This window comes from Cebus imitator, unplaced genomic scaffold (assembly GCF_001604975.1).
Source record: "Cebus imitator isolate Cc_AM_T3 unplaced genomic scaffold, Cebus_imitator-1.0 Scaffold15, whole genome shotgun sequence".
NCBI classification, from domain to species: domain Eukaryota; kingdom Metazoa; phylum Chordata; class Mammalia; order Primates; family Cebidae; genus Cebus; species Cebus imitator.
Window position 1 is genome coordinate 6,024,023 of NW_016107330.1, and position 22,958 is coordinate 6,046,980.

At 48.4% G+C, this 22,958-nt stretch overlaps 1 protein-coding gene across 14 annotated transcripts in view; it reads left to right on the top strand.

Annotated features, from left to right (window-relative positions):
- The window catches only part of FHAD1 (forkhead associated phosphopeptide binding domain 1), a 162,584-nt gene that overhangs the window by 78,778 nt on the left and 60,848 nt on the right, over nucleotides 1–22,958 (top strand). For 12 of the 14 annotated variants that reach the window (XR_005196334.1, XR_005196336.1, XM_037729905.1 and 9 more), the window contains exons 10-14: nucleotides 5,801–5,908; nucleotides 8,733–8,816; nucleotides 9,908–10,060; nucleotides 11,463–11,655; nucleotides 21,539–21,609. Coding sequence is in view for 12 of the 14 variants with exons in the window: in XM_037729905.1 (XP_037585833.1) it covers nucleotides 5,801–5,908; nucleotides 8,733–8,816; nucleotides 9,908–10,060; nucleotides 11,463–11,655; nucleotides 21,539–21,609 (609 nt within the window). In the remaining 2 variants the exon portion in view is untranslated. The remainder of the gene's footprint in view (nucleotides 1–5,800; nucleotides 5,909–8,732; nucleotides 8,817–9,907; nucleotides 10,061–11,462; nucleotides 11,656–21,538; nucleotides 21,610–22,958) is intronic. The other 2 variants (XM_017504765.2, XM_017504827.2) reach the window with 1 other exon arrangement.

The window sequence follows — 22,958 nt, forward strand, 5'->3', positions numbered from 1 at the left end:
AAACAAAATGTCGCTCCTCAGTTGCACCAGCCACGTTCCAAGTGCACAGTAGCCACATGTGGCTGGCGGCTGCAGCACTGGACCACACAGATACGGAAATTTTCATCAGCGCAGCAAATCCTTTTGTTTTAAACTAATGGTGACCTTTTAAGCAACGGTGACCAATTGAAGAGTTGTATAAAAGATGCTTGTGGATCACACATATTTTAATTTTTTTAACTGAAATTTTCTTTTAAGAGCCCTGAGCGGTAAGGACAGAGTCTATTTCTTTCCATTTGAATCATCTACTTTATTTGATTGGAAGATGGTTGTCAGTGAGAAAACTAATAATTTTTTTTAAATAAGTAAAGACAGAGATTCACTATATTGCTCAGGCTGGTCATGAACTCCTGGCCTCAGGTAATCCTCCTGACCCAGCCTCCCAAAGTGCTGGGATTACAGGTGTGAGACACCATGCCCAACCACAACTGAGAACATTTTAAGAACAAATCTGAAAGGCAGAGGAATTCTATGTGAAGGGAAGTTCTTAGGAATGATCTGAGAAATAAAAGCAAATCTGGTTTTTTTCTCCAATTTTATTTAATATGAATGTGAATACAGTCACCGGAGATCAAATCATTAAAACCTCACAAGCGGAAATGTATACTACACCAGGATCACATCGTATGGATAGTATTGAAGCCTGCAAAAGTTGGCCAGACATAAGTAGACTTGGCAGAAATAACACAAAATTCAAATCAACAATTAAAACTACACAGTGTAAACTTTATTATCGATTAAGACTTAAGAGAAAAATCAAATATTCTTATCCAGGTGTGGTAGCTCACACCTGTAAACCCAGCACTTTGGAGGCCGAGGCAGGAGGATTGCTTCGGGCCAGGAGTTCAAGACCAGCCTGACCAACATAGTGAGACCCTGTCTCCACAAAAAATTAAAATAATCACTTAAAAAAATCAAATATTCTTGAAAAAGTTTAGATTTGTAAAATATAATCTGGGGAAAATGGACATGGCAGAAATGAGAACTACAAAATAAGACACAGTGACAGACCTGCGGTTGGTAAATATTTGATAGGATCCAGAAAAACTTACAGATGAATCAAATATAATTACATAACTTACCTACAAAAGAACTAATCCAGATAAAAATAATTTCAGGAGACTAATGTCAAAATGAATACATTTGGAAAGCTGTTAAACAATTGGCTTAATGAACTTCACTCTGGAAAATACCCTCCCAATGAAAATGAATTGACTATGGTATATTTTTCTTTTAAATTGTTGTAGTAATGAACATGGAGTCAAAATGCTCTCGGGACTGTCAGATTTTCTCTAAGCAAGGCTTTGGCTGCATTCCACAAGTCTTAGTACATAGTATTTTCATTATTACTCAGATCAAAATATTTTCCAAATCCCATTGTGTTATTTCTTCTTTCACCCATGGGTTACTCCGAAGTTTATTTCCTAATTTCTAAAAATATGAGGGTTTTCTGTTTACTTTTTTTGTTACTGATTTTTAGCTTAATTACACTGTGGTCAGAGAACATCTTCTGGGTAACTTCAATCTTTTAATATTAATTGAGACTTGCTTTATGACCTGCATGTGGTCGACTGCAGTTCCACACGTACACTTGAAAAGAATATGCATTCTGCATCATTGGGTATAGTATTCTATACACGTAATGCTCAAAACTTAAACGCTCTTGTTGATTTTTTGTCTGTGTGTTTTGTCAGCCACTGAGAGGCATGTTGTTTAAAGATCCTATGATGATCGTGGATTTGTCTGTTTCTTTTTTTAATATTGTCCATCTTTGCTTTATATATTTTGAGCCCGTGTTAGTAGATGCATATAAATTTACCATTTCATTACTTCCTATCGAATCAAATCTTTGACCATTACGAGATGCCCCTCTTCATTGCTAGGGATGTTTCTCCCTTAGAGTCTTTGTCATTAAGGTAGCACCATCGGCTACACTAGCTTTCTTTTGATTTGAGTTTTCGTAGACAATCTTTTTCATACTTTTTATGTCAGTCTTTATTTTATAATGTGTATCTCATATGAACAGCACGTAGGTTTTATACAGTTTGACCATTTTGTCTTATAGTCCAAGTATATTTAACGTAATTGCTGGTATACTGGGATTTAAATTTATCTTCTTGCTCAGGGCCAGTTGTACTTCCTGTTATGTTCCTTTTTCTCTCCATTCTTGGCTTCTTTTGAGTTGATAGCTTTTTATCATTCCCTTTTTCCCTGTATTAGCTTGGAAACTTTCTCTGTTTTACTCTTCATTTAGTAATCATAAGACAAGAGCACGCATTCGTGACTTACCAAAATCTGTATTTAGTGAGTTTTTAACTCTTTTACTGTTTTAATGATTATTCTAAATTTTACAATATGCATTTTCAAGTCACCAAAATTCAATATTCATTAATAATATGTCCTTCTTGTTAACACAATGACTTAGGCATTGACACTTTAACTTCACTTTCCCCATCCAGACTCATATGCCACTGTTGTCATTTTCTAAACTTCTCTCTGTATTTCAAACTCTAAGACATTATTAGTATTTTTCTATAGTCAATATCCATATCTATATATGACTATTTTATCTTCTCCACATATTTGATCATCCATCTAGATTTTTCTTCAGCCTGAAGAACATCCATTAGTATTTTCCTTCAGCATGGCTCTGCTGGTGTCATATTCTCTCAGGAGTGTGTATGTGCATGTGTGTGCATGCATGCATGTGTGTATGTGTGTGTGCATGTGTGTATGTGTGTGTGCATGTGTGTGTGTGCATGCATGTGCATGTGTGCATGCATGTGTGTGTGCATGTGTGCATGCGCGTGCATGTGTGCATGTGTGTATGTGTGTGCGTGCATGTGTGTGTGTCAGCATGCGTATGTGTGCATGTGCGTGTGTGTGTGTGCATGTGCATGTGTCTGAAAACGTTTATGTTTATCCTTCATTCATGAAACATCTTTTGACTGGGTTTTGAATTCTGCACTACCAGTTGTTTTCTTTCAGCACATGATAGATGTGAAGACTATCATTCTACTGTCTTTTGGCGCCAATCATTTATATTTAGAAGTAAGCTATAACCTAACTATTGTACCATTGTGTCGTCTTTTAATATTCTACTTTTTTTAATGTTTATTTTCCTTTGATTTACAGCAGTTTTATTGGATGTATCTGGGTGTAAATTTGTTTTTATTTATCTTGTTGAGGTTCGTATGGGCCTCTTGAATCTTGGGCTTGGTGTTTTCCATTAGTTTTGGAGCTTGGGCTGCAAGCTACCTAGGCAGTGGGGAGCTACTGAGGCTTTTGAACAGGAAACTAATGTGATTAAATTTGGGATTAATGGTAATGGTGAAAATGATCGCCACAGTTTTTCATGGACTCAGCTTTGTGCCAAATATTTCATCTCTTTTCATCCTCACAACACCTCTGACCTAGAAATTATTATGCCCATTTAACTTTTTTAATATATTGGAGCTTTTCAAGATGCCTGTTTCACAGATGTGGGAGTCAAGGCCCAGAGTCAAGTCTCTGCCCAAAGGCACACAGTCAGTAGGTGGCAAAGCCAAGATCGGGAGAAGCCAGACCTGTCTGACTGGTTACTGTGGCACAGCCATTAGCCACGTGTGGCTATTTAGGTGAAATTAAATATGATGTAAAATTCAGTTCCTCAGTCACGTGAGCCACACTTCAAATGCTCAACAGCCAGATGTGGCCAGTGGCCACCGTATGGAATAGCACAGCATCAGGGCATTTCATCATTGCAGAGAGTTCTACCAAACGGTGCTGCCCCACCACTTGGCAACCCACTCACAGGACCAGGAAGGGTGTTCTGGAAGGAAATAAATTAGAGGCAAGGAGGCCAGGTATCACGGCCAAAGGTGCTCAGGGCCTAGCCTGAGACCATGCATATTAGTCTGTTTTCATGCTGCTGATAAAGGCACACCCAAAACTGGGAAGAGAAAGAGGTTTAATTGGACTTGCAGTTCCACATGGCTGGGGAGGCCTCAGAATCATGGCGGGAGGCGAAAGGCACTTCTTACACGACGGTGGCAAGGGAAAAATGAAGAAGAAACCAAAGGAGAAACCCTTGATAAACTCATCAATCTTGTAAGACTTACTGTCACAAGAATAGCATGGAAAAGACTGGTCCCCATGATTCAATTACCTCCCTATGGGTCCCTCCCACAACTCTGGGAAATACAGTTGAAGTCGAGATTTGGGTGGGGACACAGCCAAACCATCTCACCATGCACAGGGGAGGAGCTCAATAAATCTTTGAGAGTTGGTGCCAAGGGCCTGCTATGTGGCAGGGATATGAGGAACAGGATTGCCAGAGCTGGGGCTGGGGGCAGAGAGGGCATTTACTGAGAGGAGGAGCCCAGAGCTGAGCCCAGGACAGCCTTCTGCAGCATTTGAAAAACGTCCACCTCGACTGGGCACAGTGGCTTATGTTTGTAATCCCAGCACTTTGGGAGGCCAAGGTGGGCAGATCACAAGGTCAGGAGTTCGAGACCAGCCTGGCCAACATAGTGAAATCCCGTCTACTAAAAACACAAAAATTAGCTGGCTGTGGTGGTGGGCACCTGTAATCCCAGCTACTTGGGAGGCTGAGGCAGAAGAATCACTTGAACCCAGGAGGCAGAGGTTGCAGTGAGCCAAGATCGTGCCACTGCACTCCAGCCTGGGCAACAGAGCTAGACTCCATCTCGGGACAAAAAAAAAGAAAAACGTCCACCAAAACAGAAGCTGGTGTATTTTTGCACCTGAGAGGATGCAAGTGGGGAAACTGAGGACCACCGAGCTTAGCTGGCCTTCCCAGAAACACAGCTCGCTGGAGACTGGCTGCACCCTGCCATTCAGAAGAAAGCTCTGCAAGTTACTCTGGATGTTTTACGTGAAATCTGTGTGACCCCTCTCTGGCCCCCTAATAAACCTTGTGAGGTTGTTTCGGAACAAGATCCTCTCACCTGGGAGAGTTTGTCTCATTGCCTGGGAGTGCCTGAGCCCTGGTTCTGCAGACGCTCAAAATAATCTTCATGGTTCAGACGTGAACCGAGCAGCTGCAGGGTCCTATCATGGCCAGCAGAGGGCAGCACCGAACATGCCCAAGCTCGCCTGGAGTTGCCCATTATCCAAGCAAGCAGGATACATAGGCAAGTTTCCCCACTTTAAACGCTGCTTTTTGCAGGCTGCAGTTCTTTACTAGCCATTGCTTAGCGAGTCTCCCAGAGCTGTTTCCCTTGGTAAGTGTGCTGGAAGTGGTAACAACAAGCAGTTATGGTAATAAACCCAGCAGTAACATTTACCGAGTGCCCATGATGGGCGGCGGTTCCTTATGGTGTCAGGATGACACTGCATGGTGGCTACTCCCATCCACCTGTCCTAGGTCACAACACCTAACACACTTATAGAGCCCTTATGAAGTGCTGTCACTGTTCCAAGCTTTTTTAAATTCCCACAATAACTCTGGGAAGAGGGAACTAGTATCATCACCCCATTTGAGTCATGGAGCCATGAATGACTTTGCTGAGGTCATACAGCTTGTTAGGGACAGAGCTGGGATTGGGGCTCAAGATGCAAGACCCAGCCCTTTCCCCCAGCGAGCAGTGCCCCCTAAGCCTGCCTCCACCCCGTGCACGCCTGTGACCCCTGCCACATGGGCTACAGCTGTGCCTACCCCTCTGGGACCCCCCACGGCCATTAGACGTCCTAGAGGAATTTCCCGAGAGCGCATTATGACCACATGGGCAGCAAGCACACACTTTCATCATCATTTCAGGTTGAAGAGAAGCTTCAGGAGGATTCCAGAAGGAAACTGCTTCAGCTGCAAGAAATGGGGAACAGAGAGAGCCTCATTAAAATCAATTTGGAGAGGGCAGTAGGTCAGGTAGGCATGGTCCAAAGCCCCGTTCATTGGCCCGCACTCCCCAGTGGTTGCACCCAAGCAGCCGGCAGGGGTGAGAGAGGAGGATGCCCAACGTAGGAATACAGACGTGCATTCCTTCTCCCGTCTCTCTCACGGGCAGAGGCTGTCTGCGGCTCCCCGTCCCCGTGGTCATCGCTAAAGAGGCTTCCGCTACTGGGAGGCCTCCCACTCAAATAGTTTGCGATGACCTGAGCCCCAGATCAGGTAGCCCATCCCGGCTCCCTGCCTGCCCCCAGTTAACTGAGTCCCTTACTCTCAGTGGTGTTTCTAGCATCTTCTCCCTAACGATCTTAGTCCTGACATTTACCACAGATTTCCTTCCCCTCGGGCCCCAGCAGACACTGCACTCCGTGTCTATAAGGAAATGCCACTTTCTTAATAAACTAAAACCCCAGAGTGTCCACAGTGGGTACTGGATGGAGAAGCTCCCAGCTGCGCGTGAGCCGCTATGACCTGGTCTTTAGGTGCCGTTTCTCTGATGCTGTGGCCTGAGGTCACTGGTGGCCCTTCCTGGCATATGTGGCACTGTCGTGAGGGCCAGAATGTGCAGGCGAGACTCTACCAAAGGCTAAGGGAGAGCAAACAGGGAACCAAGATGGGAGGGCAAGACCTTCGGGAATGTGGCCCCCAGGGCAGCCACCCTAGAGTCCTCCATGAGGGTCCCTCTCCTGGAAACCACGGCTCTGGGGGATTCACAGAATGGTTTGGGCAAATGTGTGTGTGTGTGTGTGTGTGTGTGTGTGTGTGCACGCGCGCGCGCGTGTGTGCACTTTTTTATTACTGGGAGGGAGGGCTGTGTGTGTGTATGTGCATGAGCATGTGTGTGCTTTTTTATCACTGGAAGGGAGGGCCGAGTGTGTGTGTGTGTGTGTGTGCGTGCACGCACGTGTGTACACCTTTTTATTACTGGGAGGGAGGGCCATGTGTGTGTGCGTGTGTGTGTGCGTGCACTTTATTACTGGGAGGGAGGACTGTGTATGTGCTTTTTTATTATTGTGAGGGAGGGCCTTGTGTGTGTGTGTGCGTGCGTGCGCGCCTGTGTGTGCTTTTTTATCACTGGGAGGGAAGGCCTCCCACTGGATTCTCAGGCAGGTCTGTGAACTACCAAAAAAGGTTAAAAGCCAGGATCCCTCCACAGCACCCAGCTCAGCTCCCAGAGCAGTTCCATTTTCTACCATCCAAGCTTTACCAGGTGGTGTGACCAGGTCTTTGTCCCTGCACACTAAAATTCAGATATTCACCACTGTCACCCCCAGCACCATTTCTCCTGCGGTTGCCAGCCCCTTATCAAGGGCGGAGAGCCTGCCCATCTGGGCCTCTCCCTGTGCACCTTGGCCACTCCCGCCCTCCCCGCAACACATACCTGATTTCAGGGCCTGACCTGTGCTCTTTGCCCAAGGGCCAAGGTTCTTGTTCCAGCTCTGGGCAAAGGTCATCTGGGAGGAGCCTTGGAGGTACTAAAACTGCTCCAGGTGTACACCCAAGAGAGAAAGGACCAGCCCCATCTCTGCCTCCCAGGCCCTTCCACTCCTGCATCTCCAAGGCCCTTCCACTCCTGCATCTCCAAGTCCCTGCTCCCTAACAGACTGCCCTTCCCCAGGCAAGTGACGCCAGGCCCAAGGCCACGTCTAAGATGATCTCTCCCTCCTAATGGCCCTGGGCAGCCATTCCTATGGTGAGCCCCTGGTGGCAATGGGGAGCCAGCATTCACAGGACCTCCTCTACACAACCAAGTCTTTGGGTGAGCTGGGACCCTCCCCTTGGCCATGAAGCCAGAAGATGGCTTTGAGAACCTCATGTCACCTGGTCTTCTCCTGGCAGGGTCACTGCAGAGATGTCCCTAAGACATTCGCCATTAGGACTCCCCCGTGCGGTAAATACCTGTGTCTTGGGCCCCGTTGACTTTTAGGTTGATGCAGTAGCCCTTTCGGTCCCTTCAAGGCTCTGCTTTGGAGCCTTTGATAACCACATTTTGCCAGTGAACCGGAGACTCACACCAGGGGCTGCCGTGTTGATAAACTCCCAGAGAAAGTCGGGCTCCTTTTTACCTTTTAACTTCTGACGAAATCAGGACACTCTGGACTTGGGATTCTATAAGCCCAGACTTAATGTCACTTCTATTTCATCAGCCTTAACCTGAAAACACTAGCACCCAGGAGGGGCCAGTGAAAGCCGCCTGAAGTCGAGGCCCTTGGCTTTAGCCGATGTTTCTGTGTCCAGGCATTTAATGAAGGCTTGTTGGGTGTTTGGGTGTCTCCTCTACACCAGGCACTGTCGTGGGCTCTGGGGAGACCAAGGTGAACATGATGGGCATAGTCTTCAGGATGATATGGGCTCAGGTGTGAAATGGAGAAAGAGAGAACTTTCTCCCCTCCCTGGGCTTCCTTGCTGACTACACAATTTACTTGGGCTGACAGCCTCCATATTTATTTCACAGTCTGGTGCCAACTGAGCAATTACCAAAGAGCGCTCCCGGCCCCAGACTTCCCATCGGATAATTGGCAGCAAGAGGCTCTTCTGAAGGTTTGAGACATGTGTGTGCACTGACCACAGGCATCGGTCGGGTTAGGCAGGCGTGCCTAAAGAGTAATTAAAGCCTGCTGTTCTCTTTTCTTCTGTGGGTACCGCGACTCCCGGCGAGCAGCGAAGATTCTGATGACGCAGAACGATCATTCAGGCGTGCAAACCCTTCCAAGCGGTGTTTCCGCACGCTGCCGTGGAAACGCTGCCCCCACTGGCCGGCCTCCGCCGGCCCCCTGACCCTTTGCCCCTCTTTCTGCTGCAGCTAGAGCACTTCAGAAGTCAAGTCATCAAGGCCACCTACGGACGGGCAAAGCCATTCCCAGACAAGCCTGTCACCGACCAACAGGTTAGTCCGCCGCCCTTGCCGCGTGACGCCTTCATTTTCGTCGTCTTCGGGGATCTGGATTCCAGACCCTGGGAGCATATGTTTCTGTTTTTTGTTGGTGGCATATTTTTCACACTGTTGCTACACCATAAAGATTTGTTTTGATTTTATGGGATTTCCTGGCTTTAAAAGTAAAAGCCAGTTAAAACTCCCTTGAAATGTGTCTGTGAAAATCAAATTAAACCATGCGGGCTTACTTCTGCTCTCCAGACACACATGTACAGACTTCATTAGCACTGGGAGAAAGGAAGCCGCCTCCCCGCAGCCAGGGTGTTCTGGCGCATTCCTTCAGAGGAGAAAGGCTGACTGTCAGTGAGGGTGGACGTCTGGCTGTAATGATTGCCTTGCTGTTCTTCCGTCACTCCTTCTAGCCCCCTGTGTCACAGCACAGGTGGGAAAGCGTGTGTGGACTGCTCTCAGCGGGTGTGGGAGAATCTGACCTTCTGCTTACAAGCCTAGAATATCAGGCTCAGTGTTCTGAATCCCTATGCAACACAGAAGACTCTGGAGCAAAGTCAGGGCCACAGTACGGGCCTTTGGATCTTAAAAAGAATCTCTGGGCCGGGCGCAGTGGCTCACGCCTATAATCTCAACACTTTGGGAATCCGAGGCAGCCGGATCACGAGGTCAGGAGATCAAGACCATCCTGGCCAACATGGTGAAACCCCATCTCTACTAAAAATACAAAAATTAGCTGGGCGTGGTGGTGTTTGCCTGTAATCCCAGCTACTAGGGAGGCTGAGTCAGGAGGATCACTTGAACCAGGAATTCGGAGGTTGCAGTGAGCCGAGAATGCGCCACTGCACTCCAGCCTGGACGACAGAGCGAGACTCCATCTCAAAAAACAAAAAAGAATCTCTGATCCTGGGACTCATGCCGTGGTGACAGGACCAGCATCCCCCTTCAGAGCCAGAGCCATCACTAAAACGTATCAGGAGCTCCGTCCTCCCCTACTGAGACAGGGACTTAGATTGAATCTCTCCCATTCCCTTTCCCCCAGGGCCCCCCGCCCCTGTATATTACATCTTTTTTTTTTTTCTTTTTCTCATTAGCTAATAGAGAAAATCACCCAGATCACTGAGGACAACATCAGTTTTCAGCAGAAAAAGTGGACCGTGCAGAAGGAGACCCAGCTCAGCAACTCCAAGCGGGAGGAGACCACAGAGAACATTGAGAAGTTGAGGACGTCGCTGGAGAGCTGCCAGGTGGCCCCTCCTCACGCTTCCCACGAATGGTCCCTTTGTCTAAATTTTGTGCTGCTTATTTGGGAAATTGCCCAGCTTTTTTGGAGCAAGTTGGGCAGAAATGCTTGGCTTTTCTATCCACCTTTTCCTCTTGTTGGTGAAACTTGCTGGAGAAGAAAAAACAAAGGGCCTCAAAAATGCCTCCCAGGCGAGCGTGGTGTGTCCAAAAAGAGATGGAGTTTTGCTCTTGTTGCCCAGGCTGGAGTACAATGGCATGATCTCAGCTCATGCCTCGGCCTTCTGGGTTCAAGCCATTCTCCTGCCTCAGCCCCCTGAGTAGCTGGGATTGCAGGCGAACACCACCACGCCCAGCTAATTTTGTATGTTTTAGTAGAGACAGGGTTTCTCCATTTTGGTCAAGCTGGTCTTGAACTCCTAACCTCAGGTGATCTGCCCACCTCGGCCTCCCAAAGTGCTGGGATGACAGGCGTGAGCCACCGCACCTGGCCCATTCCTGCTTTTTATTTGCATTTTCTTTTTTGGCCCAGCCACAAAGGGTATTTTGCACACCCTTGCCTTTGACTCTGGAGGAGCAGGGGTCGGAGGACTTGGCCACAGCCCCGCGGCCCCCACGCTGGGACATGGTTTATCCGAGCAGGCAGTGGCTTCTGCTCTCTCTAGAAATCAGCAGCTCCCGTCTAGGGAGTTTGTGCAAATGCTGGCTTGTCAGCACTCTTTCAAATCAGGAAACCACGCTTTCCGACCAGCCTGTGTGTTGATCTTGGCAGGAATTCTGATGAAGGGAAAAAAGAAGTAGCCACATTTGCCTCCCATTGCAGCCAAACTGTCGATGGCACTTCGGCTTTGGGTTTCATATACCTAAAAGGGGGCTCACGTTGACCATCAAAAGTCTAAATTAGAGTGCAAAAAAAAAAAAAGAGCTGTCAAAAAATAATTTTTTTTTTTTTTTTTTGAGAGGGAGTCTTGCTCTGTCTCCCAGGCTAGAGTGCAGTGGCGCAATCTCAGCTCACTGCAACCTTGGCCTCCCAAGTTTAAACAATTCTCTGCCTCAGCCTCCCGAGTAGCTGGGATTACAGGCACCCGCCACCAGGTCTGGCTACGTTTTGTATTTTTAGTACAGACATTGTATTTTTAGTACAGACAGGGTTTCACCATCTTGGCCAGGCTAGTCTTGAACTCCCGACCTCTTGATCCACCCGCCTCAGCCTCCCAAAGTGCTGGGATTACAGACCAGAGCCACCGAGCCCGGCCAAAAATTTTTAAAAAGAAAAAACTGAGCCCTCCGAGGGTGGCCGGCATGTGGCGCTGCCTGCTTCGAGTCCAGAACGCTGTTTCTCCAAGGTGGCGTTGGGCTATTTCTGGCCACAGGGCTTGGGCTCCCCATGATCTCATCTCTCTGCAGGCTTGCATGACGTCCTGCTGTGGCAGTGACCTGAAGAAGGAGGTCGACCTTCTTCAGCACCTCCAGGTGAGCCCACCTGTCTCAGGGCTCCAGAAGGCGGTTCTCGACATCCTGAGGCACGCGCTGTCCTGGCTGGAGAAGACGGAGCAGCTCCTCCGGGACCTGCGGATCCCGCCCTCCAGCACCGACAAAGGTTACTGGGACTTTTTTCTCACATAGTTGCATGACTCTAAAATGTCGCATTGAAGCTCAGCATGATGGGACATCTGTTGAGGAAGTCTTCATGGGTGTCTGGCCAAGTCCGTTCCCTTCTCCAGACTCCCCTGCTTCTCTGCTTGAGACGTAATAATCCATTAAAAAAAAAATACACAAGTGAGACACGATAACTGAAGGAAAATGAAACAGAACAGAGGCAAAGGGAAAATGAAAGCAAAACTATGCAAAGCCTAATTACACTGTTTAACTTTCAAGGCATTTTCTTGTGGAAATAGCCACGTGATTCTAGGCAAGTCACTTACCCTGTCTATGCCTCAGTTTCTGAATCTGTAAAATGGGGCTAATAGGGAGTACCCATCTTTAGGGCTGTTGTGATTTTTTTTTGTTTTTGAGACGGAGTCCCACTCTGTCGCCCAGGCTGGAGTACAATGGCGTGATCTCGGCTCACTGCAACCTCTGCCTCCCGGGTTCAAGTGATTCTCCTGCCTCTGCCTCCTGAGTAGCTGGGATTACAGGCATGTAGCACCACACCTGGCTAATTTTTGTATTTTTAGTAGAGACAGGGTTTCACCATGTTGGTCAGGCTGGTCTCAAACTCCTGACCTTAAGTGATCCACCCACCTCAGCCTCCCAAAGTGCTGGGATTACAGGTGTGAGCCACCGCACCAGCCTAGGGCTGTTGTGATTGTTAAGATGCTTGATGTATGAAAAGTACTTGGACTAGTACCTGGCACACAATAGGCATTACTAAACGTTTGTTGACTTTCAATTTTACAAAAAATAGTGTCACACTACCTCCAATTTCCTTTGCTCTGTTCCTAATGGTACATCATCAGGAAGCCCCTCCATGTCAGCACACACAGACCTACATCATCACGGTTGCTGATTCCATTGTGTGGGATGCACCATTATTTATTTAGACAATCCCCTATCATGGGCACTTAGGTGATTTCCAGTTTTTCACACTCATAAATCAGGCTGAGATGAACATTGTTGCGCATATACCTGCTCATCTTATTTTCCTAGAGGTGGAGGGGCATGGACCACTTTCTTTCAACAGAGATTTATTGCATGCTTGCTTCCAAGACACCAGGTGCTATGCAGAGCAGAGACATAATAGGATCAGGAACCGGTAGAATCAGGTCGTGTGTGTGTGGTTCACTGCAAAATTCTTCCACTATGATCGTACATTTGAAATTTTTTATAATAAAATACTGGGGTCGTGGGAAACAGGCACTGCCCCTGTCCTCAAAGAACTTATGGTCTCGGGGGAGGGATGCAGTGGGCATTAATGGGAAATCACTCACACAAACATGAAAGCTCAGTGGTGACAATTGCTGTGAAGTGCAGGGTTCGATCTGGTCAGGGAGGGCAGGGCAGCTGCAAGATGCATAGGAGTTGTTTGCCAAAGAAGGGAGAGAGAGAATTCTGAGCAGCAGGAGCAGCGTGGTGGCAGGGGGTGCATGGAGAGCACACGGGGCCAACAGAAATGGGGCAGGGCGGGGCAGGCTGGCGAGGGGGCTTCCCAGGGCCGTCATGGGGGGTCTCGCAGGGCCCTAGTAAGAAGCTTTTTATTCTAAGGTCAGAGAGAAGCCCATGAAAGCCTTAAGTGAGGAGCTAGACAAGCCTGCATTCTGAGACAATCACCCTGGTGGCACGTGGACGTCCTGGAGGGTGGTCAGCGTGGTGCCTCAGGAGCCACTTGGGAGGCTGCTGTAAGAGCTGACAAGGCCACCCGAGGGCAGGGTGGGGATGGGGAAAGAGCGAAGATTCAGGGGCGGGTAAGAGGTAAATCGGCAGGCCTCAGTGGTAGGACTGGAGACAGTTGGAAGCAAAGACGGAGAATAGTCAGCAGGACCTCTAGGTTTTCGGTGTGTGTAAAAGATGGATGTGATTTCTTCACTAAAATTCAGAGCAAGGAATGCAGGATGAGGCCCAGGTTTGAGAGGGAAGACGAGTGTGAAGTACCTGTGAGATGTCTGAGTTGAGATGCCCAAGAGACCGCTGTTTCCCCAGATGTCTTGTTTGGGGATAGATCATAATGATGTATCCCCAGCACCCGGAGAGCATGTGCCGCACAGCAGGGGCCTAATAAGTATCTGTAGGATGAAGGGATGGAGGAATGGATGGAAGGAAGTATAGATGGATGGACAGGCTGACAGATGGATGGATGGAAGGGTTAGGTGAGTGGATGGATGGATGGATGGATGGATGGATGGATGGATGGATGGATGGATGGGAGGAAGGGTGGGTATGGATAGAAGGGTGGTTGGGTCGGTGGGTGGATGAATAGATGGATAGAATGCAGAAAGGAAGGAAGGAGGGAAGATAGGAAGAAAGATTAAAGCCATACCGTGTAAGGTATCACTTAGGAAGATTATTTGTTCTTCAGTCTTGAAGAATAGCTAGAACTCTGCTCCATGTTTTGCCTGATTTCATGTAAGCTCATGACCTACATGAAATTAACGAGGGAGAAGGGAAAGAGCACAGGGCCGCACCTTAAAGCACTCCAGCATTCGGAAGCTTGCTGCTACTCCTTGCCAAATCACCCTCCAGAGAGCCTGCATCAATGTTATATTCTTGCAGCAATGGATAAGAATAGAGGAGTGATTTTCAACTCTGGTGCTTCACCATCCCCAGCAGGATGCTTCCAAAGTATCCAGAAGGTGGGGTAACATTCTTAAAAAGCAAAGGCAAAGCCAACATTAATTTTTATGCAGATGCCTTCCCCTCATCATATAGCAGAGGGCGTTACTGTTCTTGCAATCATGGCAGAGTCATGAGCTTACTTAAAATGAGGTAAAACGTGGAGCAGATTCTGGTTGTTCTTCAAGACTGGAACTAAAACAAAGACCCGCATCTCCATCCTGGTAATAACAGAGCCAAGCTACGTGTGCACTGTCCCCTTCCCACTCCCAAGGCCATTTTAGTCATCTAGACTAAGTCTATAAAGCTAGCCATATATTACTGTTAAGAAATGTGGGTTGTTGCCAGGTGTAGTGGCTCATGCCTGTGATCCCAGCAACTCGGGAGGCTGAGGCAGGAGGATCGTTTAAGGCTAGAAGTTCAAGACCAACCTGGGCAACAAAGTGAAACCCCTCATCTCCAAAAAATAAAAAAATAATAATAAATTAGCCAGGCATGGTGGCAGAGGCCTGTAGTCCCAGCTACTCACGAGGCTGAGCTGGGAGGATTCCTTGAGGCTAAGATTTCGAGGCTTCAGTGAGCTGTGATTGTGCCACTGCACTGCAGCCTGTGTCACAGAGTGAGACCACGTCTAAAAACAAATAAGTAAATGCGGATTATAAAGTTAAGCTTTCAGGCCCAGTAATTCCAGAAAGGCTAAGAAAGACTAATTTTAGGCAGCATTCCTCAGACCACCATTTTCTTCTCCTGACTTCATGGAGTCGTAAGATTTGAGCAACATTAAGCAGGTCTCTGCAGAATGCCCCCCTTGTTAACACGCATGCTGGGTCCACAAGAGGGGGATGAAGAAAGCAGTATTTCCAAACTACTGGACTCCTTCTTGATGCCCTTATGGCCAACTAACCTCTTGGAATAATGTTCTGGAACCCTCGCTGGGGAAATGGTGGTCTGCTGACTACATATTCTGTGATTACAACTAGCTGGTTCTGAGAAGTCAAGAAAAAAAGAACGGAGAATTACAGAAAGGTTTGTAAGTAGGACCCACCTTTCGTCCACTCAGCAGAAGAGGAAACTGATGGGAAAAGACATTTTCTCTTCCAATATAAGCAGTATTACAGCGAGTGCCCAAAAGACTGGGAAAAAAAAGAGTGATCCAGAGTATGCCCTATAGTCTCTACCCTTGTACCTAATTTCTAACCCAGAGCTAGTCCAGGAGGAGGAGGGAAAGAGGAAGAGGAGGAAGAGGAAGGATGGGGAGGAGGAGGGAAGAGGAGGAGGAAGGAGGGTGATGATGGTGGTGGTGATGGTGATCATGGGGGCGATGATAGTCATTCACTACTGAGCACTTGTATTCTAGAGACTGTTCTCAGCATATTATATGCATGATCTCATTTCATCCTCACAATTCTGTGAGTTAATAATTTGCCCATTATCCTCATTTTAGAAATGAGGAAACTAGCTTAAAGCTGGTTTTGTGATTGCTCCACTAGGATAAGGTGATTGGAGGCACTTCACATTACAGAGGCTGACAGGGAGTCCCCAGTCTATTCACCGCCGTCCCACACACTCCCAGGAGCCGCCTGCATTCGCAGCCCCTAAGAGAAGGGTAGAAAGCATGGGTTGTTCAGCTCCTCCTGGGACTTAGCCCTGAGTTAGGTGTTTCACATGCACTGTGTGCCTTTATCCGCCCACTGATCTTACAATGAGGCAGGTAAGATTATTGTCTTTATTTTATTTATCTTTTTTTTTTTTTTAAGATGGAGTCTCACTCTGTCACCACCCAGGCTGGAGTGCAGTGGCACAATCTCGGCTCACTGCAACCTCCACCTCCTGGGTTCAAGCACTTCTGCCTCAGCCTCCCAAGTAGCTGGGATTACAGGCATGTGCCACCACGCCTGGCTTTTTTTTTTTTTTTTTTTTTTTTTTTTTTTTTTTTTTTTGGTATTTTTAGTAGAGACAGGGTTTTGTCACATTGGCCAGGCTGGTCTCGAATTCTTGACCTTGTGATCCACCTGCCTCGGCCTCCCAAAGTGATAGGATTACAGGTGTGAGCCACTGCACCCGACCCGATCTTTCTTTTTAAGTAAAAGTCTTGCTCTTTTGTCCAGGCTGGAGTGCAGTGGTGTGATTTCAGCTCATTGACACTTCCACCTTCCGGGCTCAAGTGATCCTCCCACCTCAGCCTCCCAAGTAGCTGGGACTAACAGGCATGTGCCACCACACGACCTAACTTTTGTATTTTCTACAGACATGGGGTTTTGCCATGTTGCCCTGGCTCAAATTCCTGGGCTCAAGCAACCCACTCAACTCCCAAAGTGCTGGGATTACAAGTGTGAGCCACTGCGCCCAGCCTTCATTTTAAAAGTAAAGAAACGGAGACACAGTAACGTTAAAAAGCTGTCCAGGGTCACACAGCTGGTACATTAGGGCTAGGACTCAGACTGAGATATTTGTGATCCTAACACCTGTGTTTTCCCCATGACCCTGACCTTTCACCACCCCCCCTCACCACCCCCCCACACACACACACTTCCTTCGAAGATGCAGCAGGGTACCAGGCACATGCCCAATCCCTAGAGGATGGGTGCTGTCCCTGGCTCGGGCAGAGACAGAGCTAAGAGTTCTCTTTCCCTAAGGTAAGAGATCTGCATCTGATTCCTGCCCTGAGCCATAACCACGGAAAGGCCCATCTGTATCACAGTAATGTTGGTCCCAAGCTGAGACTCTGGGGACCCACTGCCAAGGCTTGAATTTCAGTTGTGCACCTACTAGCTGTGTGGGCAGTTACGTGACGTGGCTGTCTCCATTTACTTGCTCGTGAAATGGCCATCCAGTCTCCTAGGGTCATGTGAGGACTAATAACAGGATACATGCATGGCAGTGCCGGTCACACGCAGCTCGTAATTGCTGGTGGCTGCTGTCATTGTCAGCCTCAAATACTTGTTGACTTAATCTGACCTAAACATGGGTAGCCACCAGCCAGGTTGCACGCGGGCAGCACAGCCTGGTTTATTTGCACCCAGGTGACATCCTCTGGAGCCCCTCCTCTGTCTCTATTTAGCAGCAAATGGGGTTTCCTTAGCCCTGAGCCCTCCACTGGGTTAAAGCCAAGAGCCGTTTCTAGCGGCCTCCTCCTTAGAGTCGTTGACAGTGAGGCTCACATCCCGGCTGCCAAGTGCCCAAGTGGCAACTCAGTCCACGTCCCTCCAACCTCAAACCCCCTGCTCTTGACAACCGGGCTACCTGCCCCTTAGAACATCCTCCTAAGAGATAAAACATGCGGAACATGCCGGGTGTGGTGGCTCGCGCCTGTAATCCCAGCACTTTGGGAGGCCAAGGCGGGCAGATCACCTGAGGTAGGGAGTTCGAGACCAGCCTGACCAACATGGAGAAACCCCGTCTCTACCAAAAATACAAAATTAGCCAGGTGTGGTGGCAGGCGCCTGTAATCCCATCTACTTGGGAGGATGAGGCAGGAGAATCGCTTGAACCTGGGAGGGAGAGATTGCAGTGAACCAAGATTGTGCCATTGCACTCCAGCCTGGGCAGCAAGAGTAAAACTCTGTCCCCGCACCCCACCCCACCCCCTGAAAAAACCACACATAACAAGCTAGGACATAAGTCCTGATACGAATCTCCCCAGGGGAATCCAGGTGGGGTAAGCATCAGGGAAATGACTAGCGCTGTTGTTTGGTGATGTCATGTGCAGCCCACAAGGTGAGCCTCGGGTCCAGTGTGTGGGATGGGTGGAGGATTTGCTGTGTGGTTCAGCTGGGAGTATAAAAATGTTTAAGCGGCACCCTGAAAGTCAGCTGAATCCTCCTCCTGCCTGGTTTCCCAGGGTTCGTTGGATCATGGAAAGAAAGGACTTTTTACATTTTTCTCTGCAAGCTCAGTTATTTGTGTCTATTTCTGCAAGGCTTTGTTACAAATAAGAGACTTCCCCCCCACCCGCCATGCCTGACAAATCACTCAAATATCCAACATACACTGTGTCTTTCAATGAAAAGAAAGCAAGTTGCAATGCAATATGCTCCATGCGCTTTTATTTTTTAAAATGTCAGCATCTGACCGAAAGAACAACCTGGAGGAAAAGATTTCAAACTGTTAAGGGTATTATCCCCGGCCAGGCGCGGTGGCTCACACCTGTAATCCCAGCACTTCGGGAGGCCAAGGCAGGTGGATCACGAAGTGAAGAGATCAAGACCATCCTGGCCAACATGGTGAAACCCCATCTCTACTAAAAATACAAAATTAGCTGGGCGTGACAGCACTTGCCCGTAGTCCCAACTATTCAGGAGGCTGAGGCAGGAGAATCGATTGAACCCAGGAGGTGAGGCTGCAGTGAGCTGTGATCACGCCACTGCACTCCAGCCTGGTGACAGGGTGAGATTCCATCTCAGTAAAAAAAGAGTATTATCCCAGCGGGGTGGGACTGCACTGGACCTTGTCTTTCGTTCCGTTGTTCCACAGGTGTTCATTCACTGAGGGCTACTGTGTGCCAGCCACCCTGCAGAACACGAAGACGCAGCAGCAAACACTTCCCACATTGGGAAGTTTTGTAGCATTTGGGTTTTTGTAACCAACATATGTAACTTTTGTGTCTCTGAGCTGCCCAACACTTCATTCTCTTTTTTGAAACCCTCTGCCCCTCAGCTCTCCAGGCCCTGGGCACCCTGCATCTCTCCTGATCTTTCCCATTCATTCTCAGCAGGTCCCTTCACCGACTTCTGTCCCTAACGAGGGTGTTTTCTTCTCTGCAGTCAGCTCTTGGTCCACCCCATCTCCTTTCTCACGAAGAAACTCTCCACTCCCATGCCTCCCCAGCCACTCCTGTGTGTCATCCACACAGACGCCTCTGCAGACGGGGCTGCCAGGAATGTGGTGCAGGGGGTCCAGCCAAGGCAGCGGGGGGTCCCTGGCCAGGAGCCATGGCCCCAGGAGGAAAGGGGACTCTTTCTCAGTTCACACAAGGACCCTGGATGGGCTGGGCTGGGCCAGCCTTGCCAATCAGGGTGTCCATCTCTCTGCTGACCATCTCTCCCTGGAGTCCTGCCAGTGCCTCCAATTCACCATGTCTGAAACAGCCAGGGGGCTCCTTCTCTCTCCCTGCCACACCCCACCCTCACCCCAACCTGTCTGTCTCTGGTCTGATGGCGAGACCACCATTCTACCCCTTAAAAAGGGTTTCTTTCCCTTTCTTCCCTCTCATTCCTGCTTCTCCCACCCTCAGTTAGGGGATTAGTACTGAATACCCTGACGTCCCCCAGGCTCTTAGCAGAGCTCCCTGTCTCTCACTCAGAGGAGGGGAGCTTGTCACAGGGAACATCCAGGACGGTCTGGTGACATTTTTGGTTGTCACAACCGGGGTGGGGTGATGGGGGGGTGCCCCTGGCATCCGGCAGGTAGAGACCAGGGATGCTACTAACCATCCCCCAATGCCTAAGACAGTATCAGCAGCACAATACCAGCAATGCGGCCCGACATAGCAGCAGTGCTGCAGCGAACAAACCCTGCCAGCTCCAGCCTCCCCAATGCAGCCCAGCTATTTTTCTGAAAAAAAAAAAAAAAAAAAAAAAAAAAAAAAAAAAGCTCTTCATCAGGCCCCTTCACTGTTCTGTCAGCTGCTGCAATAGGAGTGACTCAGACCCTGCGTCACACGGATTAGAGCCAAGTCCTGGCTCAGCCACTGGCCTGCTGTGTGGCATTGAGTTGGCCCGCGTCTCAGAACGCCACTGCCTCATCGATAAAATGGGGACCCACTGGGCACATTTCAATCATGTTTAAATCAAGTTTCCACCCTCAAGGTGCTGGTTTCAGGCCTGTCATAGCTGGACCTCGCCCTTCCACGCCTCCTCTACCCTCTGCTCCTCCCTCTCCCATCATCTACTCCAGCCCAAGTAAGCTCAGCACTTACCCGGAAGAGCACTGCCTTTTCCCAGTCCCGCCCCATCCACCCCGCATCCCCGCATGAAGCTGTGGCTTCCTGTGACTGTTGTAACAAATGACCGGCCCTGAGACTCTAGGGCAGCATGCATTTCCTGGCCTTCCTCAGCCTCTAAAGTTTCATTCCTTGCATTCCTTAGCTTGTGGCCCCTTCCTCCATCTTCAAAGCCAGTGATGTGGCATCTTCCAGTCTCTCTCTGCTTCCATCATGTCACCTGCCCCTCTGGCTGTGGTCAAGCCTCCCTCTGTCTCCTTCTTATAAAAAGCCATGTGATTACATTGGGCCACCCAGATCATCCAGGATAATACCCATCTCGAAATCCTGAACTTTATCATATTTGCCAAGTTCTTTTGCCCTGTACGGTCACACCCACAGGTTCCAGGGATTCTGACCTGGAATTGTAGGGGGTCATCATTCAGCCCCACACACCCCTATTCTGAAGCACCCTCCTCTGGCTCACTGAATTCTGCCCACCCCTCAACACCCACACCTAGTGGTTCTTCAACCAAGTGGCCTTACTTGCTCACTGCAGATGAATGATCCCTCCCTCCTCTGAGACCCTCACCCTCCCCCCTCCTTCATCAGTCACTCACATGCCACCTAGGGTCACCGCATGCTTCCAGCAAGCATTTACATCTGTCTGACTAAACTGGCAGCCCCTGGATGTCTTGGCTTTAGACGATTCCCCTCACTCAGCACCATGGTTCGCACACAGTAGACAGTAAATAGGTGTTCTGTTGATGGGTTTTTATTTTCCACCTCCAAAAAGAAAGTTGGATGTGAGCTCAAACAAGGCTTATTAGCTATTTTTTTTTTTTTTTGAGACTGTCTCACTCTGTCACCCACGCTGGAGTACAGTGGCACAATCTGGGCTCACTGCAACCTCTGCCTCCCGGGTGCAAGCAATTATCGTGCGTTAGCCTCCCAAGTAGCTTGGATTACAAGCATGCACCACCACATCCGGCTAATTTTTCTATTTTTAGTGGAGACAGGGTTTTATCATGTTGGCCTGGCTGGTCTTGAGCTCCTAACTTCAGGTGATCTGCCCATCTCAGCCTCCCAAAATTCCAGGGTTACAGGCGTGAGCCACCATGCCCTGCCTAAGTCACCGTGCTCAGCTGCTTACCCACTACCTTAAAATCACAGGTTGGATAGTAGTTCATGTTGCTTTGATGGGATGGCAGTGTTGCCTTCATCCACCTGTCTGCAAGCTTTGGAGTTGAATTGAATTGATACTTACATTCTTCCTGCTTCCCTTTTTTTCAAGGGTTCTCTTTGTACCTGATATATCTTCTGGAACATTATAAAAAACTTACAAGCCAGATCCAGGAACTTCAGGTAATTCTTTTAATTTCTTTTTTTCCGAAGTTTATTTCGGCCCCTGCTTGGCATTTATATAGCACTGCGCATTTGAAACCTGTTTTTTCTTTATCCGCTAGTCACTCCACACCCTCCAGTAGGTGAAAATGATTTCTCCATTTGCACACAAAGAGGCACAGAAAAGGTTGGCCAAGATCTCCCAGGAGGGTAAGGACTATGGCAGGGTCTGCCCTCGGTCTGGCCTCCTGGGCTAACCACACTGTGTGTTTTCCTCTGTCAAAGGCTTAGAAGACGTATTGCCATCAGATCTTTTATTCTGAGTCTCGTTCTGTCGCCCAGGCTGGAGTGCAGTGGCATGATCTCGGCTCACTGCAACCTCTGCCTCCCGGGTTCAAGTGATTCTCCTGCCTCAGCCTCTCAAGTAGCTGAGATTACAGGCACCTGCCACCACGCCTGGCTAATTTTTGCATTTTTAGTAGAGACAGGGTTTCACCTTGGTGACCAGGCTGGTCTCAAACTCCTGACCTCAAGTGATCCACCCACCTCGGCCTCCCAGAGTGCTGGAATTATAGGCATGAGCCACTGCACCCGGCCTTAATGCTATCAGATTTTGAAAACTGTGTTTGTTAAATGCAGTGGACAAAGTACAGCTATCTACAGTACAAGCAGCAGAATTACCAAAAGAAAAGAAATATTCTAGAGGCAAATGAGCTTTAGGGGTTATGTCATTCTGACAGCTATTGCCATAACAGTGTTATGTAATAAACACCCTCAAAACTTCAGTGGCATTCAGCAATTGCTATTTACTGCTCATGTGTCTGGGGTCAGCAGCAAGGTGGCTCTGCTGACCTTGTCTGGGTGTTGGCTGGCCTTTGGTTGATCTAGGCTGGCCTCAGCTGGAGTGACTAAGCTCCATGCATCTCTCATGCCCCAGCAGGCAGGCCTGGGCTGTTCTCAGGAAACTGCAGAGCTACAAGAGAAAGTGGCCCAATCACATAGTGTTTTTCAATCTTCTGGTTGCGTTATGTCTGCTGACATCCCATTGGCCAGAGCAAGTCACATGGCTGAGTTCAGTGTCTGGAGGCAAAATATGGGCAGGCACTGCAAGTTACATAACCATAGACACGGATAGAGTGGGGTGAAGTTACATAGCCATGCCAGTCAGCCACAGAGGCTTGAGTCCAGGGATTGGCAATTTTTTCTATAAAGGGCCAGCTAGTAAATAGTTTAGACTTTGCAGACCATATTCATCCCTCTTCCATTCTGCTATGGTAAAATGAAAGGAGCCATAGACAATATGTAAGTGCTGGGCACGATAAGCATGGCACTGTTCCAATAAAACTTTATTTACGGCCGGGCACGGTGGC